General features: G+C 35.3%; 1 protein-coding gene across 2 annotated transcripts in view; it reads right to left on the bottom strand.

Moving 5' to 3' along the window:
- LOC149542467 (syntaxin-71-like) overlaps window positions 1-17250 on the bottom strand; it is a 52169-nt gene extending 34919 nt beyond the window's left edge. For both annotated transcript variants that reach the window (XM_089797410.1, XM_089797409.1), the window contains exons 1-4: window positions 16929-17250; window positions 15670-15795; window positions 5743-5914; window positions 5351-5433 (exon numbers count right to left, since the gene is read on the bottom strand). In XM_089797410.1, coding sequence (XP_089653536.1) covers window positions 5351-5433; window positions 5743-5914; window positions 15670-15795; window positions 16929-17084 — 537 coding nt within the window. In that variant the 5' untranslated portion in view covers window positions 17085-17250. The remainder of the gene's footprint in view (window positions 1-5350; window positions 5434-5742; window positions 5915-15669; window positions 15796-16928) is intronic.
- Between the last annotated feature and the right edge of the window lie 4078 nt (window positions 17251-21328).

The following is a 21328-nucleotide window of genomic DNA, read 5'->3' as shown; positions in this document are numbered from 1 at the left end:
TCCATGCAATGAATTGTTCTTAAAGAAAGAAAAACATGAGTCCAAAGATGAATGTCAAAAAAAAATTGCATTCTTCATTCATGTTTCAATATACATCATAAAACCTTAGAAATTGCTTCATAGGATTCCTTCAATACTCTAGTCGTGAACATCCTTTTTGGGTGGCTCCCACCATTTAATCTTGCTTATCTTAGACTGTCAACCTGTCTACAGACTGGTGTGACAGTCAAAGGCAACAAATTATAACTATTGCTGTCTTTTTCACCCTGAAAATTTTGACCATAACTATGCTATTTGAAAAAAAAAACATCTTCCTAGGATGGTTCAACTACCCTATACCTGTTCAACTTCCATTTGCAACTTTTAGTGCAACATTTGCAAAGTTGAATTAATGACTTTATATCTTGCATAAACCATTCAAACATACCTATGGACATTTTATAGCCTTTTACATCATGGCTGCCCTTTCATGGGCATTTTTACAACATTTGACCATATAGACCAAACTAGGACCATTCAGCACCTACTATGACAACTTGTTCAACTTTACAGCAAATACATTTCATTTAGTCTTAATATGACTTCAAATGATTCAAATACATTAATATGACTCAAATATGATAATTTTGTAACCTTATCCTCCTCATGTGCATATACCTTAGGTACTTCTACACCACGATGGCATGGTGTCTAGATTCGTTGAACTAGTGAAGAAAGAAAGAGATAAAGGAAATATCATTTTGGATAATGATTTGATGTAAGCTCATGTGGTGGCTATTTTCTCATTGGTTAGTTGTCTGGGTGTTCAACTCTGACTGACCCACATTTGTGGCATCTTCTGATTGGTTCCCACTTTCATAGAATTTCACTACTGGTGTATTTTGAGATACTTGAATCTCATTGGTCGATGGGGGTGACAACACTAATTAGGGTTTGTAAGTTTCAATCTAGGTCATTGATTTTGATTTAATCTTAGTCAATTGTTGTACTTGAGCTCCATGTATAATGATTCCTCCCCTCATTTGTAAAGGGGTCATGTTGGATGTTTTGTTGCAAGACTAATGCTGAATTTGCTCTACTAATCATTGTTGTATTTTGTATGGTGATAGTTGTGATGAAGATTGTGTTATAGCATGGTTACCTTCATCCTCATTTAAAGTATATTTCATTTCAAAATTGTTTTTCATTTCATGTTATTAAGATACAGTAGAATAGACATTGCTTAGTTGAATGAAAGTAGTTGCAGATGTTTACTTATAACTCAAACAAATACGGGCCACTAGCCTCTTGTTGATTGTATATGTGCCTAGTGTGGTTAGTTGATGAACGATCTTTAGTTTGTGTCCACTTGATGGGATGAAGAGAAAATATTGATTTGAAAATCGTCAAATATACCTTGGAAGCTTGCACTAGATGCGTTGAGTCATTGATTAAGCTACATCTAGTAGAGTCCAAGCCATTCACAAATCCTTGCATTCAAACTTAGGGGTAGAAATAGGAGCTGACTTTAAGCAAGTTGAGAAGTCAAGAGTTGAAAACCATAAAACAATATTTTCATTGCACATTTTGAAGCCATATCCTTAGAGGTGTATTGTCAAATCTTGAGAAACAGCGAAAGTCCCCAATTGTTTACCAGCATATCACATTATTTCACTAAACCAGTATCCACAATTAATGGAACCTTGAAGTCATTTCATGATCTTACTTTGCATGCTTAGCATGATAGATGACTTTATCTCAAGGGAGGATTGAGTGTTTCAGATTTCAATTCAAAACAATATTCAATTTTGCATGTTATAGTGGAATAAAACTCACATCAATAAGTGGTGCTTCCATGGTCAATCATTTTTTTTATCTCCAACCTCTTGCGATCAAGATCCTCTCAAGAGTAAGTTTATTTTGTTTCTTTCTACCACTTGTTTTCCACAATTTAGTGCTTACCATTATTTGATTTGCTTTGCATTTTTATTTTTTATTTTGTGAAAACTATCCAAGTTACAAGTTCTTTTGTCACTGAACAGAATTGGAGTACATACTCCTTTATCAACTCAGTAAAGTGTAACCGGTTGGGTTCATAAAAAAGGTGAAGACTCGGTTTATATTCATACCAACTTATGTCTTTTGTCACATAAGAATCCAAACTACAAGGATGGAGCAGCAAAGCTCTGATGTGTAGCCCCTCAATATGCCAACTTGGATGCAACCGTTGAGGATCTTTCTAGACTCACTAAGGCTTGTGATGATGATGTTTACATCCCGACATATGGTGCATCTTTTGCAAGTGGAACCGCTTTGGGTTCAAATGATCCTGAACTTGCAAAAGCTGAAGATGACGATGGTTTTTTCAATAATCCATTATGGGAGGGATAATACAGACCTTCGAGTTTGAAACAAGACCGAAACATGGGCCATAGAATTGTAGGGCGCTCAGAATGACAACCTCTTTCACTAAAAAGGGGTAGTGCCAATCTCTGGACAAAATAGAGGGGCACTGATCACTGCTACCTTATTGATGAATCATGAACTACATTTTGTAATTGTAATGATTTTCTGATTTTCACTGCAATCGTGAACATAGACATATATGATATGGCACATTTGAATAGTTGTGAATTCTCAATTGGCATTAATATTTATCTTTTCCATTTGGCAATGATCAATAATGAAGTATCAGACTATCAAATGATATAATTTTGTATATATCTTGCATTTTTATTTATTTATTTTTTGTGTGCATGTGTGTGTGTTTATATATATACGTGCGCACACCTGCACACACACACACGCACGCACATGTACCCAAATGCAACCAAAACCCAAAAAAAAATTCAAGTATCTGCGAACCAGGTTCTTGTAACCATGTTTGCATCCAGATTTGTACTGGTAACTTAGACTATATTAATATGCATGTGTTTTATTTCTTCAATGTTTGGACATTTGCATCCGGATAACTAAGACTATATTAATATGCATGTGTTTTATTGCTTCAACTTTTGGTCATAATGTAGTGGAAAATATTTCAAATGTACTTTAGTTCTACCCAGCAAAAATTGCTTGCCCTTATAAGTTATAACCACAAATATTTCCAAAGTGGGATAGACAATAAAAAATAAAAGCATATTTTATTTCCTCACTACAACTTTCACAGGAACAGGGTTTTCTACATGCAATTTGCAGAATAATGTGTCTATGAGAATGGAAAAGCTAGGGTGTGGAACAGATGGTTGCATGGAATTATCTCTCTTCACCACAACCACTGAAGCAATCTCTAAACTACAATATTAAAAAGAAGATTAAAAAGGTATGGATTGGTTGTGGTTTATTGCTGGCACAGTCCGGCAGCAATGTCTTCTCATGCCATTCATTCACACTCCCGAGAGGAGCACTCAGCAAGACTAACAACCTTCAGAAGGTTGTTTGTCTTGTCCAGAACATCTCTGTATACTGTAACATTCTCTAATCACAAGCACACAATCAATTTTTTCTCAAATACCATAATAATTTGGGAAAACAATGAGCAATTTATTATTGAAGGGAAGAATCAGTATATACAATGAGAAATAAATTCACATTAACTGGCCATGCCAAGCATACCCAACCGACTACTCAATTACAAATGTTACTAATATGTAATTATTAGCATATACCACACAATCATGTTTTACTCTAATACCATAGTAATTTGGGAAATAAGCAGGTTGTTACTGAAAGCAAAATCCAATTCATACAAGAAATAAGTTATCAGATTAACTGACAAGGCCAAGCATACCCAACCTACTACCAAATTACCCATGCTCGGAAAATATGAACATTTAGGACATGATCAAGTTTTACTCTAATACCATATTAACTTGGGAAAGCAATGAACAGTTTACTATTTAAGGAAAAAAATCGCAATATATGGCAAGAAATCAGTTGTCACATTAACTGATCAGCCAAACAAACCCAACGAACGACCCAGTCACCTTTGTTAACAATAATATCTAATTATTAACATTCATAAAATGCTGTAGAAGTTTACTCCGCATTATCATATTATCCCAGCATCAGGCTATACTACTTACTGAGGCTTTAATAAGATCTTTTAGCAAACTACTCAGAAGCAACAAAAAGACCCACTATCAATCAAACATGTGTGAGCTGCTTTAGAATAAATTCAATGTAAGGTTAAGAGATCAGTGAGCATAAATTGTTTCAGTAGCCACAGATGAAAATGTATATAAATAAATTAATAGTATCTGAAAATATTATACAGATACATGTCATCAACACTCTTCAGACACAGGCCCATTGATGGGCCTCTGAGGGTTAAACATCCTTCAGATAAGGTTAAACAGAAATCATGGAATCCTCCTGATATAGGATGGAGCATCAAAGGGCAATCCAGGCCCTTTGGGAAATGGCACCCATCAAGGACCGAAACGAAAGATTACACATACATACATGAATAAATGAATGAACATGGTGCCATATGTATGCAAATTGGGTAATCACAATGACTGATTTGCCCACGTGCATCAATGCTGGAGTGCTGGGTGATGGTTATGGTCACACATAAGCCCACGATAGTTTCATGAATATGATATTATGGGGTAGTAAAAGTTAGGCGAGTATATCACCTTGGATTAGTTATATTGTATCCGACAAGTGACTGGTGGATTTGTTGGTCAGACGTGTAATGTGTCAATTATGAGTTACACAGGGATTATATGCAAGAGACAAATACTATAATAAAGAAGTATTGCATTCACTTATTAGCTATATAGCAAGACATGGTCAGGTAGTTTGTTTAACTTTCATAGCACAAGTAAAGTGAAGTGAGTACTTCCTTTACGAAGTATTTTTTATTTGGTAACACCACCTTGAGGCAGTATTTCTGAAGTGTACCAAATAGTAGCATACATTAGTAAACACTACCCGCCGTACACCTCTTTCGCTGTGTGTTTCTGTTATATTTCAGTATGGTTCCTCATGTTGTACAAAATTGATTTTAGTCCTGTTAAGTGAAACTTTATACACCCTTAATAGTAAATACCTTTTAAAGTAATTCATTCAAATGCTTACTAAAATTTCTAATTTTTTATTACTCCACTTTCAGGTTAGCTGTGTACTATATTGGAAACAAATGTAGAGAAAATATATGCAATACAATCAACATGTCCATGTCACTTGGCCAATGCAGAATAACAATAATTATAATAAACTAATAACAATGTTGTTCCATTCATAGCAATTCACAAGGTTGTTAGAAATGTCACTACATTTCTTCTCACAAAAACTAAACATAGTCCAGACTCCAAATAAATGCAAATGATGATTGTCTGTGTGTCAAAGACAATGAATCCCTTACCTGCCTGGCTTTTCGCATTTCATAATCTTGTCTAAATTGACTAGATTCCTCAGTTTGCTGAAAATATTCAGTGTGCATCCCACCTAATACGTCATAAGAAACAACCCAACGACATTAAATGTATCAGTCCAAAGTTTCATGCAATATTTCAACTTCGGCAATATTGCCTATAATAGAATGCCAATTTACAAATTGTAACCTTGAACTATCTCGATGAACAAAGTGAAACCACTCAAAGCTTATTCAAGAAAGTAAGTTAACAAAGGTATTATGCTATTCATTTTCTATTTAATAGTACTTGATATAAAAACAACACTTTCAACTAACTTAAAATTTAAAAATGCAAAACAAACACACATGTCCAGAAAGAAGCTATAGAAATTATCCTATACCTGAATCTGAATCTATTTTTATTTCTGTACGTGTACGTGCAGTTGATGTCTTCAATCCTCCAACTCGCTGGGTGCCTGTGGTTGTTCCATCAGGTATGGAGTTAATCTTATCTTCTAGAGCTGAAACCAAATCATTGCGTGCAACAAGCTCTTCCTTTGAAAGCCCTTTAACCTACTCCACGGCAATGTGAGATAGAACAAATGATTAGTGCAAGCAATTAAGGACAAGATGATATCTGAAACTTTTGATAATTACAGAATTATTAGCATTGAAGGTTTAGATTTTCTTGCTACAACATCCAGGTTATTCTTTAAAACTAAAAGGCACATATCATTTCAAACCAGCAGTTACATCTTAATGTTAGACAATGATCCAGACCTTACACTAAGAAAGACTTTTAACAAAGTGAAATGTATAGATTTATGTTTCCTAAGAAAGTTCAACTATGGACCAAGAAGTGCAGAATTAATAATATTAAGCTGAAGAAAACCATGTGTTAAATAAACAAACAGCATTGTATTGATACATCAGTCTAAAGTGCAAAACAGAAAGTTATAACAATATTTGTTCACAAAAACCCACGATAAAAGCCTCCTCTGTGGGCCTTTAAGTTGTGTGGCATATGCATATAGAGATTCAAATCATAGGATTCACAATATAGTATCATACTAAACCTTACAATCTAACCAGCTCAGGTAGGGCCCTCCTTCTCTAAAGGCATGCATAGCTTGTACTGACAATTTGCCGTTCATAAGATTATACTTATGATTTCTTGTTTATAGATAGCTAACAAAGGCACAATCACTAGTAAGATAGAAAAAGGATTGTATTTTGCTTGAAGATAATTTTTGGTTCATTAGAACCACCGGGGCTCAAGAAAAAGATCTAGCTGGTGAATAGGTATTCTTAAACCCATATGAAGCACCCTATTAAATATGTCACAAGATTTGCCACACTTGATCCCTGAAGTTCAAAACTTGGTAAATTTACAGAAAACTGCAAAAAAATCATTTCAGTTCGCCCTAGAATTCATACAGAAAAGGGCATAGAGTTTTTCTATTACTAAAGTCGTTTTTTTAAATCTTTTTTATTATATTTTTCAGGGTTAAACATATGGCAAGTATCACTGTGGCCTTGCTATTTGTTTCGTGAATCTGCCCTTTGGACTGTGACAATGTTTACTCTTTACTGCGTAGCCGCCACAACCACAATGGTGAGGTTTAGTGCCAAAACACAAAAGGAGAATGATGAAGTGGGACATCAGGTCCTGGAACGAGACATTTTAGTGCTCTTATAACAAGAAGAGGCTACTGAATGATGTACTTAAGCTTGAATCCAGCTTCATCCAGGTCAAACTTAAGATACAATCCACAATGGCTAAGTCAAAAATTGCAGCTGTATACAAAATAACAAAACAGGAAGTTTGGGGATTGTGGACAGTATGCTATTTTAGGTTTTGTTGGTTTTTATTTTATTAAATTTAATATACTAAATATGAATCAACATTTTTTAAATCTTAAGCATATTAAAATGTAATAGTTAAATCATTTAGTTTAGAAATTTCTTTTGTATCCCTAGACCAGTCATAAAGGAGCCATACATCATATAACGGCTAATGAAACAATAAAATTTATTATTTTAAAATGTGTACATTAGGAATTTCTTTTTAATCTGTTAGCCAGGCATAAAGGAGCCATACCTCATATAATTGCTAATAAAACAATAAAAGTGTGTGCCCTAAAAATGGGGGTGCATAAAGCAGGCTATAATGCTTACCCCTGACAATGAACTATCATCCTTTTCATTGTTGTGTTTGAGAATAATATATGATTCTCACAGTTGATCTCCACTTTTAAGTCTTTTTCAAATGGAACCTTGCTCTATAATATCTCCTTTGAGCATAGGGAGTCACAAACTTCCATTTGTTAATGCCCTTATGAAATGGTCAGACCCTTTTGGTTATGAAAAGATACATATGTTTGACAACAACTGCTAGCCCTTTCACTCCTGTTCTAATCTTCAGCTACATCTCACTTCTCAAATCAATTTTTCCTGCTTTTCAAATCTGCACATATCCCATTTAAGATATGTGTATCCTCTTCTTCTAGATCTACATATGTTATTTCTTCTTTCCTTCTCGATTTTTATGTCAAATCCCTCCTAATACTTCTGCTTTAAATCTGATATAGATTTCCTCTACTCCCTTTTCTCCATTCCATTTGATCCTTTTGAAACTCACTTCCTTACTTTCTTCCCTTTCCTTTCTTATTCTCCCTTAATCCTTTCCTAATTCTTAATCTTTCTTCCTACTTCCCTCTCCCCCTCAAATGAAAATCTCCTCTCTCCCTTCTATACCTCTAATTTGAGGGAGACACCACTTTTCCATTCATGCCTTTTCACCATTTATTTAAATAATATGTCATTATCTTTAATTTTATTTTTTCACTTTTTTAATTTAACTACTGTTGTTTATTATTTAATCCTATTTCAAAAAGGGGCCATGACACTATATTAAGTTGACCCATACATTTCTTTATTGAGTAAGTTGATCAATGCATTGGGTACAATCCATTTCAACAAGATAAAGTAAAACAAGAAAGTATATTCATTTATCTACATGCTACATTTTTTAGATAATAACTAGTGGAGCCTTACCAAGCCATGGGATACTTTAATTTTTTGAGAATATTGCTCACACATTTAACTACAAATTTTGATTACTATACAATTATTAGAGCATATTCTTCTTCAAAAGTAGTTGACACTCTCTTAATTAAGACTTTACTCAACAGAGGAAAAAAGAGTGTTAATCATTTGTGTACAATAATAACATCATTCAATACCATTTCTTTGAACATGTGCCTTTGCAAAGAAGTAACAATAATTCAAAATTCAAAATGAATACAACAATTATAACATACACCAGATAGCTTTCCATAGCACCCAAGCCTTAATATGGCCAACCCAATCTGATAGAATCACCTTACACGCAATCCAAGTCTTGGCATATTAGAACATTTTAGCATCTTCTAATATTTTAAAATCTTTTGCTATTTTTAGCCAGTTTTTTTAATTTTTCTATTAGAGGACATTTAGGAGCTCTATTTATTATTTTTAGTCTTCTATTTCTAAAAGACTTTAGCTTCAATTTAAAGTTCTTGAAAATTCCTATATGTACCCACTGAATCTATTAATTCAAGCAAGCAATTTTCGAGTTCCATCAATGTAATATGAGTATCACGAGGCAACGGGACAGGTTTCTAAGATGGGGAAAAAGGGCTTCAATTGGGGACACCAAGAGGACGACAGGCAGGGGATTTGCTGTAATATACTATACATACATTTTTTTAAATGCTAGTTATGAAATGATGTATATCAATATAACAACTAAAAATACCAAATACTTGAACACAACAAAATTACAGCATACCAATTACAGAATACCATATACTTGAACATTGAACATTGAACATTAAACATAGAAGTTTTTAGTTTGAACATCGAATATCAAATTACCATTTACTATTAAATATTCAAATTATCAGCAAATAGAATATTCTGATTTTTATTATATCAAAAATATCATAAAGATAATTACAATGAGTAGTATGCAGAGTTCCATGACTCGATGCAAGTCGTGCAGGCAGGTTGGGTTGTCGAGCCGAGCAGACCTAGCCAAGTTTTTATGACTTCGCCTAGGTCATCGAATATGATATATATGTATATATGCATGTATGTATGTGTGTAGATATAATCTCAAGGGATTTTAATTTTCCAAGTCGTTGTCGAGTCATAGTTGTATGCCAGTCGAGTCGGCGTTGCCGAGTCCGAGAACTCTAAGTGTGTGATATCAAAACAAGTACAAAATTATGTCAAAATTTAGTGAGGGGAAGCCTCTAATCATCCCCCAAGGAAAACTCCTCATCACTAGAACTATTGGACTCCTCATGGTCAAGACTCAAGACCCATCAAAGGAACACCATCCAGACCCACATCTCTAGTTGTTGCAGTCTTATCCTCATCAATCTATGATGGCTCATATAACTCTACATCCCATCATGAAAACTCTTGAAAAAAACTCATTTTTTGTCGGTTTGACATTGATCAGCAACAGGTGATGTGTAGATGCTTTTGGGACGGTCAAGGGTCATATAAGTGTCCCTCGAACATCTGCCCATCTCTGCATCTTGGTGGTGCCTCAATGGCAAGAAGACGTTGTTGGGGGGCACCATGTCTCTGTCCCAGGGACAGGAAGGTTTAGTTGGGGGTGAATCTCCAAGTTACACTAAGTTTCATGGTACCAAAGCAAAACTTTTAGGAGCAAATTTTTTGGGAAAAATCACCACCACCCATCGAAAGATTCATCGTTGCAAGTACAGCCTATGTGAGCTGCAATTTCCAGGAAACCACAAGTAATTTTCACTTTTTTCAGACAAACAAGAATTTCTAATGCATTTTTTCATGTATTTGATAGGATAGTCTTTGGTCACAATATTTCCACATTTTTCGAAAAAAAATTAAAATCATGTTGTTTTTCCTTCCCCGATCCATTTCTATGATTTTCGTGCGACTATTTCTAGAAAATTGGACATATTTATTTGAGAAGGAAACCCACACAACATCTGAAAGGCGTTCATTTTTCTTTTAGTAGCAATTTTCTTGAGCTCTCACAAACCCCCGATGTGGACAAAAAAATTGGCTAGCTTTTGAAACAATCATGGATTTCTGTTGTGCATTTTTTGAACTTTTGGTACACTAGAATTACTGCATTTTTTCTAGTTTCACAATTAATCCTAAACCCGAGCTAGGGTTTACAGCAATTTTTTTTGGTTTCGGAAATTGTTGCAAACCCAAACCAGATTGCACATTCATGGTCATCACTAAAATTCTTTTTTAGGTTTTTTCTACTCTTTTTTTGAAGTAATTTTCCTTAGGGTTTCTACAATAATTTCTATCTTGGAATTTGTGCCAGTTCATCAACTTCTATTGCCTCGGTTTTCGTAACTTCACAAGGTTAACTAGCAACCTCAATATTCATGATGACATCTTTGACCAGCATTATGTTGCAGGGCAATCAGCACAGTTAACAGCTGCAACTACAATGCCTGGAAGCAATGCATGATGGCAATATTAGAATATTGGTGCCTTGACAAGATTATTCTAGGTACAAAAACACATCCTACACAAGCTAGAGCCAATCAAGAAAAATTTGATGAGCGTAATCAAGAAGCCATAATGCTTATCAAACTTTATGTTATAAATGGTCAACTCCTTCAATTGAGATCTGGCACTCCTTTAATTGTGGTCTGGTAAAACAACTAAAGAGATTTAGGAACTCTTGAAATATCTTCTTGAGACATCTGACAAGAGCAGAACTTACTTTCAGAAGAATATGTTGTTTCCTATCATGATGGATGAGATGATGTCTCTCCACAAGCTAGAGCCAATCAAGATAAATTTAATAAGCATAATTGAGAAGCCATAATACTTATCAAACTTTCTATTATAGATGATCAGTACCTTCAATTGCCTTTTGGTAAAACAGGTAGAGAGATTTGGGAACTCTTGAAGGATCTTCATTAGACGTCTAACAAGAGTCGTGCTTACTTTCCAAAGAATATGTTGTTTTCTGTCATGATGGATGAGAAGATGTCTCTCCAAGCACATCTTACAAAGATCGGGGGCATCCATGGCGAACTGGAAGCTACTAGTTGCAAGATGGAGGAAGAAGATATGGTTGTGATCATGCTGAAAAGCTTGCCCCGATCCTACGAGCATTTATTGAGATGATCAATATCACTTCTACTAATGTTGATTTGGGGTTCCCTGATCTCTAAAACAAGCTTTTGCTGCTGGATAAATGGAAGCAATTGTTTGGAAGCATTGCTAGTTCGTCCTCAACAGAACAGGTAACCTTCACAACCAAAGCCTTGAACAAGAACAAAGGTAAACCTTAGGCCTAGTAGAAAGCGCAAGGTAAACCTCTAACATCTTCAAAGAAGTGGAATGTTTAGTGCAATTATTGTCGCAAGTTTGGCCACATGAAGATAGATTGCAAGAAACAACTGGCGGTCGCATAATCTACTCAAGGAGGATCTCAACATAAGGCCCCAACTACTATGCATATCAATCAGGAGTCTACCTCATATGCATTCATGGCCACGTGCTCATCCAATCATGAGAAATTGTTTGCCTAGTACATTGACTCTCTGGGGTGTTTCTCAGCATTTCGCGTAATGTCAGATTTGGTTAACAGAGCTTATGCCTTTCACAGATCTAGTGATCTTTGGAGGTAAGGAGTATGAATTTTTAGGAAAGGGTGATGTTCAAATTTCACTTGGTGGAAGTGATTTGATCTTTCTCATGTATACATTTGTCCTAGATATGGAGCTCAATTTGTTGCCAATCAATCAAATTATGCCTCATTCTACATAGTTGGATATCGTCTTCAATTCACACAAGTGTAGCATTGTTGGACTACAATTGCAGATGGTCTTGAGGATCATGGTCTTTATAGACTCACTGATACAAATAATTCTCAAGAACAAGCCATGGCAACCAAAAGTACTTCCATCAACAATTTTGGCATCAGTGATATGGTCGCCTAAATATTCACCATCTCAATTTGCTAAAGTGACACTGCTTGTTGTAATGCTTGGGATTTGGACACATAATCATTAAGTTTGCAAACCATGTCAGGTTAGCAAGAAGCATTGAACTCCATTTTCAAACAATGATGCTTGGAGGGCATCCAAGCCCTTGCAATTGGTCCACGCAAATGTTTGTGGGCTCATGAATACTCCATCAGTCACAAGTTGTAATTATTCTCTCCTGCTTGTTAATGACTTCAGTAGGAAGATGACGGTTATTTTCTTTACCATAAATCAAAGGTGTTTAGTGTGTGTGTTTCAAAAGTTCTAAGGCCGTACTGGAAAAAGAGTCAATTGCCCAAATTTTCACTCTTAGGTCTAACAATGGTGGAGAATTTTGTTCAACTGAGTTCTCTAACTTATGTGCATCTAATGAGATTAAGCATCAATTTACTACACCTTATACCCCACAGCAGAACGGTGTTGTTGAACACAAGAATTGTACAGTCACTAAGATGGCTCAATTGATGTTGAAGCACGGCAATGTGCCAAAGATGTTTTGAGCAAAGGCAGTCTTTGCAGTTGTTTATCTTTTGAATATATCTCCCACATGGTCCATTGAGAAGATGCCTATAGAGGGAGCTTGGTCTAGATGGAAGCCCAAAATCAGTCATCCAAAGGTTTTAAGCTCTACAACATATGTTTAGGTTCCAAATGCCAACCACGCAAATTGGATTCCAAGACTCGGTGATTGATGTTCATAGGATACAATGATATACATAAGGCATATCAATTGATTGATGTTGATATTGATTGTCTCATATTTAACTAAGATGTGTAATTTGATGAAGACAGAGATTCATTTTAGCCTTCTCCAGTTTCTAGCCCAAAGGATCAACCTATAAAAGCTAAAGAGATTGGCGTTCATCTTCTGATGGGAGGGATTCTATTAACGATGTGCCACCATCTCCTCCGCAGGATATTCAAGCTTCATATCCAATGACTCCAGGGCTTGTTGTTCCTATTGCAATGGATGTTAGTTCTTCTACTCTCTAGCCTAAGTGGTCGACCAAGACCATTGGTAATCTTTGTGATGATGAGCTAATTAAGGGTAGATATTCGAAGAATAAGAGCAAGCGCATAGCATTGTCAATTTTGCTCTTATGGCCAATGTTCACAATATTTTCGAGACCCAAACATGTTAAGTGGCTTAGAGTATACCCTAGCATACCAATATTGCCACTCTGGTATACCCTTAGCCTTTGAGTAGTTTGGCAGTCAAACAATCAAAGTATGACAAAAGTTTGTTGTACAAATTTCGGATGCAAGATGGCAACCCCATCTCTAAACCTATAGAGAAAGGGCTAAAACTTTCAACTAAATCAAATTCACTAGTAGAGATTGAGTCAGCATTCAAGCAACTAGTGAGAAGCCTTATCTGTTTCATTACTACTGGACCTAACACCAACTATGTTGCTAATTACATTTCTCACTTCATGACAGTGTTAAAACTAAACATTTGTTGACGCAAAGCATGCGGTTGCGATATGTGAAGGGCAATCCTAATTTAGGCATTTTGTATGGCAGAAAGCCAAGATCCTCAACTCATTAGTTATACAGACTCAAATTGGGGAGGTTTAATTGATATTTGGAAGTCAACTTCAAAGTATGGTTTTAGTTTAGGCAAAGGTGCAGCCCCCTAGACCAACAAGAAGCAGCAGGCAATCTCACTCTCATTTACTAAAGTTGAATATAGAGAAAGAGTTAAGGCAACTTGTGGGATTGTTTGGCTTCGTCGAATGACTCAAGCAAGCCCTACTCCCATGTTCTATGATAATGAGGGAGTTCTAAATTTAGCCAAGAATCTAGTCTTCTATGAATAGAAAAAGCATGTAGATCTTCATTTTCACCAACTTGTCAAAGATGAAACTATGATGTAGTATGTACACTTGAGAACAACAATGCAGACATCCCCGCCATGTCTCTCACATCGAAAATGTTTGTCAAGTTTAGGGAGCAACTTGGTGTAGTTAATAGAATGACTAATAAGGGAGAGTATTCAAATATTTTTAATCTGTTTAGTATCTCACTATATATAGCTCATCTTTCTAGAACCTTAATTAATGGTCATTAAGGCTTTCTCATTTAGTTTGTGTATTCAATTCTTTATTTAGATGTTGTGTTTATTTGGACAACTTTGCTTTTTGTTCAAGCTATTATTAGTGTTTGTAAACTTTATTAAATAATTCGTTGTTAATACAATTATCATTCCATCTTTTACAATTTCAGCAACCAAACTTGTTTGGATCGCATTTTATCTACAACGAAATCCACATTGGCCATGTTATCAAGATGGGGAATTATTTTTTAAAATTAAATCAATTTCATATGAATTCCAACATATATGAATTGGGTACATTGCACAGAACCCTGTAAGCATCCACAAGTAGTCGAACCCCAAATTCAAATCCATGCTTCCAACGGAGCAAACCAATGACACAGCTATTGCATACTATATCCTATTTTAAACCATTTGGAGTTCTCATATGATATTTGACATTGAATTATTCATAATAATAGAGTTTTGTGTTTAGTTTTTTAAATTTATACATAGTATGCTTGCTTTTTTATTTATCTACAATCTATACTATTTTATCTTTTGTTTGAACATAGATCAATTCCAAATCTATGGCCCTAGGAAATTGTTAAATGCTTGTTTCCATATCCAAACTAATAAGTTGGCTTAATACCCTGAAGCCAATATGCATCTCTGACAATATATACTTCAAGAAACCTCCTTTTTTGTTCTCATGTGTAATATGTCCTTTAATTAGGTCAGGATAAGCCTATTAGGATTGGTAGGAACAGGTCGAAATGTAAGGCTTTTAAAAAATCTTAAGTACGTAAACTAAGAGTACTAAAACCACCACCCAAACTCTGGGCCTAATGCTTGTCATAGATCAAACCCAAGACCATAATGTCAAACCTTTTTAAACCATCCATTTGCAATCTCATTGAACTACTTTTCTGAATGCCAATATTTCAATATCGTTTTATTTTTGTTGTCAGACAGGAAAAAATGAAATTTAAATAGCAGAAAACACAAGAGTAGTGGCTCATCAATTAAATTGCTTTGCTTTTAAACAAAACAAGGGATGTTTAAATTGAGAAAAAACACAAGAGTGTTATACTCATCTATTTTATTTCCCCCTTCGTTTTGCTAAGAAAAAACAAACAGCAAAGTTATTGGGTACAATACAAATCCTGCCAAGGCTAATGGATTAACAATTACATTGATATGTGAATTGAGGTTAAAGAAATGTGGTCAATTTCAACCTTTTTCTGCGCCAATTTCTGCAGCTTGGGGATTTCTTCATGCAATCTACCCTTGGTGCGTCGGATTTCAGCATTTAAAGTTGCAACCACTGCTCTGTTCTTCTCCTTTGCTGCATCATTTGCTTTCTGCAGCACAAACAGAAAGGGCAAATCAAATCTCTTACAAAAGCTTAAATTGAATTGCATTTAAAGATTGAACATATTGTATTTTCAAAGCAGATGAGTCCAAATGGCAAAGCATCAGGACTTTGAGCCCCAGGTCCATAACTACAAAACAGGAGACATCGTAAAACCTTAAAATTAGATGAAAACAAGATCCAACTCCCTGAGGGTGGCCTAACCCAACAACCATAATAAAAAGTTGAAACTGGAAGCAATCCTACATTGGAAAGAAATGCATCCTTGACAGTGAGGCAGCATACCACAAGTTACAACAGACACCATAGAATTTAATACTTTATTAACTAGTCTTTGGTTTGGCTTAAGAAACAAAAATCATAATATGCTAAACAGTACAGCAATGGACAAGGCCAGTTGCAATGGGTGATTTTTTTTTTAAAATGCACAAATTTTGATATATGAAATCGTAGTCATGTACTACAGTTGATTACCAAGTGTAAACGAGAATTTTACTACTGGTACATGTATACTTGGGTGAAATATACCTGCAGGGAGCAAATGGGTTCAACTATGGAGAGAATTCAAAAGTCAAGAAAGACTCAACTTGATAAATACCACGACAGGTAACCCACCCAATGACTGGCGCCCAAATTTGTGGGAGAATTAAAAGTTCAAGAATGCCTCAGCAAGTCAGCCCCATTAATACTACGATAACCTACACATTCCTTCATTCCCTGTGTGCATCATCTAGCTGAAATGACTCCAAGTTTACCTATCATGCTAACACATGCGGGCCTCTTAAACAAGCTACTATGAATATTTGAAGTTGACTCGACAAACAATGGCATTGCAACATAATCTATATTTTAGACAAATGTTTTACTAAAACTAAACTAAGCTAAATTTCAAAATATTCAAAATGCTACCCATTTGCCAACACACAAACAAAAAACCCTGGTACGTATAAAATTATAGCCAATTTCCGAAACATAGTCCATAAACGAAAGTCTTTAACAGAAAACGAACCCTACCGTAAGCACAACTTACTCCGTTAGAAGCGAATGCTCCAATGTAGAATGTGATGTAAGCAGGCACGTACCCTAGATAGAAATGATAAAAATATGGGAATCAGGGCCTACCTGCATAGCTGCCTCAATGTCAGACTCGACGATGGTATAGAGCCTGACGAAGGCGTCAGATCCCGAGATCTGGTTTTCCCTCTGTTTCTCCACATCGTACTTGTCGTATTTGTTGCAGATGGCATCAACTCGGGTCAAAATATCGATTACGCTCATTTTTTCCGCAGATCTTTCCTTTCCTGCTCCGCTTCTGTTGATATTGCAGAAGCCTTAAGCAGATCGAAACGGGCTACAATGTCGCCGAGCTGAAACGCCGGCAATTGAGGTGGACTCGGGACTCTAAATAAACTTTATTCCGGGACAGTTGACAATTAACAAGCGCGTAGAGAAAGAGAGGGTTCTACGAATAAGAGAGGAGGAAAAAAGCGGGGAAGCGACCCAATAGCAGTATAGGCTAACTTCACTACTTAGAAATCATTCATTGTAAGTCTGATTTGTGTGACATAATTGCTTAAAGACAAGGTTTTTAGTTTCTTAGTATTCACACATTTCTCTATAGATGTAAATACCAAGTGGTCAAAAATAGTCTTTTCAAAGTGTTATCTGAAATCTGATCCTTAGACCCCCATTAGCCACCAATCAAAAATCTAAAAGAAATCACTAGAACTCAATTAATAAATATAAATTAATAGATGTTTCAAATGTGGACTAGTTCACTATGTCAACGAATTCATCGGTAATACAATTTTTATAAATACTTAGGGCCCTTATATTAAACAAGGGCACATATTAATTAACCTCGCAGAGCACCTTTGAAATCAACTGACCTACTATTTCAAAACACTTAAACGCTTTCCTTGTGCATTGTATGTCACATAATTGATAGTATTGGGGTCGTTTTCTACCCATTGTGGACACCTAAAACCATGTTTATGTTAGGAAGTGAAGTCCACCAAAGTAAAACCATCTTTATTAATTCTGAAACATGTTAATAATAGGTGCAACAATCATAGAAAGAAAACCATGCACAATAACACTAGATACGTTAACTAGGGAAACCCTTGATCTGAGGGAAAACCCCGATGGGAATGATAGCCACAAGATGATGTACTAATATAAAAAATCCTTGTGAAAGGATGGGTTCTGTTAGGAGCCAATGAAATACAATTAGTACATATGAGTCCCAGTTAGAAGACATTGAATCCTTGTTAGAAGATTCCAAACTTGTTAAGAGCTATGTTAACCCTACTAGGAGTTGAAGGAGGACAACTGAACCCACTGTTCAAATAGCCTCAGACTATCTTTACTAAACAATCTTCAGGATAATCTACCCAACTTTTGAACTGACTAAACAATAACTCATTTGCCAATACAATTCCTTTGAAGCTCACAATACATCCACAACATCAATCTTTGCTCAGACTTTAGCCAAATTCGCATTCAAACTTGCATAAACAACCCAATGATCTCACTGATCCAATTGCCACACTTTACCACAAGGAAACAACCTTTCCTTTATACCAAGTCCTAAAATAAGTATTGAGTTAACCTTGAGGCTTTCTTAATGTTCAATGAATAATATATGACATCATTAAGATATTACAATTGCACATTACATTACAATTAACACTTCATATAAAGATTTTTATCAATAGTCGGCTTCCTAAGAAATATTCATTGAAAATTTACGCCAAACCACATAGAATGAACATACGTTTACACCATCTTAACCATAGCATCTCGGACATGTCTCTGACCTTTCTCTAAGCTTGTTTAACCAAATTCCATCTCTGCTAAAAGATACAATTGATTTACCAGTACCTGATTTCCAAAATTTCTCTCTCGAAGCTACCTCCAAAAAACATCATATAACTCTGGCATATCTTCAAATCTCTTTCAGCACTCATAATTGAAACATCTATACACATCACAAAATATATCCTTAAGTGCGTGAAACCCAACTCATCATCCTCTAACTGTGTTGAACACTGTTGGAAATATAAGAGGAGTAACTAAGAGGGGAGGGGTGAATCAGTTACTACTAAAATAAATCCCAGATCCCTTTAGATGTTAGTACAAAATTCAAACTGAAAATTGAATATTGTTGATGCTAGGTAAACATACATAAGCTTTTGTAACTCGGTAATTATTGAAAGTGCTCGGTAAATGCTTAGCATACAAACTTTAGATGTTATCTATGATTACCATTACTTTAACTTAGTTGCAAAAAAAATAGCATGAACACATTTGACACCAAGATTTAACGTGGAAACCCTATTTGGGAAAAACCACCAATTGCAACTAGTTATTGTTTTCACTCTTCTAAAGTGAGCCCTGTTAAGAGCCAACCCTGTTAAAGAATACAAAATACACTATTAGGTGTGACCCTATTAAAGGATTTAATCACTTTGTTAGGAGTGGTCTTGTTAGAGGTCTTTAGACAATTCAATGGAACTACCACCTTATTAGAGGATTTACAAATAGTTGTTAAGCCAACTCTTTTAGGAGATTTAGATTACTACTACAATGGCTAGAGAGTAACAATGAGATGACCTGATTTGTATGCAACTGAATTGTTGATTACAAATCTCTATTCTAGCTTATACTTGATCCTTCCTGATCAAATATAGTTTTTCTGTTCCATAGGGATATTCTACTTATCCTTCAAATTCACTTCCTCTCTTCATCTTCAGTACATTCATAACTCACACTCTTTTAAATCCACAACTTGACCTTATACTTACATCTTTCATATTGTCAAGTTGGCTCATATACAACGTAGAATAATTAATATTCATCACCTTAGTTGGCTAGAACCAATAAATAAATCAATTGAGCTTAATATGCCAAAATGAGAAAATCCTTCGTTAGCCGACCCAGCTCGGTAGAAACTAACTCAGAAGTGATTTCCTGTGTTAACCAACAGAAGCTTGGTTAACACTACAAACTTGCAAAGGTCATTTGGCAACCGAGTGAGCTCGGTTAGCACTGGTTCCATCCAACTTTCCTTTATTAACTGAGTGAGCTTAGTTAACACTCATCTTCTATAGTCTTTCCTTCAATGCCCAAGTGAACTCAATAGACACTGTCTTCTAAACTAGGCAACCATAGGAATGCTCGATGCACACAAAAAACTATCTTCACTACTCGAGTGAGCTCGACATATACTAACTGATAATGATATGACATTTGTGAAACATCAAAGATAATACACAATTAATCAATTGTATCCAACAATCTCCCTCTATGGAATTGATGGCAACACAACATGTCATAGCACAATGAAAATTTGGATTTATTCTTGAGAACTCCCTCTATTAGTATGAGCTCTTCCTTTCACTGGATTCTTTCACTATCTGCAACAACTTCTACCAAGTTCATTCACAGAACCTTCTCCCTCTTATAGCAAACTTCTCCTTCTTTGGAATGACAAAAATTTCTATGAGATATGACAGTAAACTTCTCCCTTTTTGACAACACATGCCAAAGATAACAACTTTGCTAATATCGATGTACCTTAAGTACTAATTCATTTGCAATATGCCCTTATCAATTATGCACCAACTAATTGATCTTCAACTTAGCTCTTGTTGATGCATCATAAGCTTTATTTAGTGAACTTCAGATAGGGGAATGACCCCTAGCTTACCTCTTAGATATAGAAATGCATCCTTAGATAATGGCTTGGTGAATATGTCTGCAATCTGTTATTTTATATTCACATATTCCAATCTTACTTCTTTATCTTGCACCAACTCTCTTAAGAAGTGATATTTTATAGCAATGTGCTTTATTTTGGTATGCATCACTAGATTCTTTGATATGATGATTGCATCGGTGTTATCACAGTATATGACTATTGGATCCTTGATCTCTATCTTTATTCCTTCCAACAATTGTTTGAACCAAACAATGTTAGAACAATTAACTGTTGCTGCCACATATTCTACCTCCATTGCAGATTGAGAGAAATGAGAGATGCAATTTTGTTTCTTATTTGTCCAAGACACTAGTCTTTTACCAAGAAAGAATGCTCCACCACTAGTGCTTTTTCTATCATCAAGACTTCTTGCCTAATTAGCATCAGTAAATACTTTCAAGTCCAAATTGCCTCCAAGTTTATACCATAAGCCATAGTCTTCAGTACCTTTTAGATATCTCATGATTATCTTGATTGCCATCATGTGATTTTCTTTAGGATTTGTTGATAATCTTGCCATTATTCCAACTGCTAGAACAATATCAGGTCTTGTATGTACTACATGCTGCAATTTTCCAATCATTGATCTATATGTGGTTTGATCTATTTCTTTGGAAGCATCATTTTTGGAGAACTTATGTTTAGTAGACATAGGGGTTCCAATTGGTCTTGAATCTTCCATTCCAAACTTCTTAAGTATCTCCTTGATATACTTAGATTGAGTGACGTAGATACCATTTTTGTTCTGTTGTATTTGCAA

The sequence above is a fragment of the Cupressus sempervirens genome, chromosome 8, assembly GCF_028749045.1.
Source record: "Cupressus sempervirens isolate cs-2001-9-10 chromosome 8, ASM2874904v1, whole genome shotgun sequence".
Taxonomy (NCBI): Eukaryota; Viridiplantae; Streptophyta; class Pinopsida; order Cupressales; family Cupressaceae; genus Cupressus; species Cupressus sempervirens.
The sequence above is the reverse complement of the archived record's forward strand: the minus strand, read 5'-3'. Positions and strand labels throughout refer to the sequence as shown.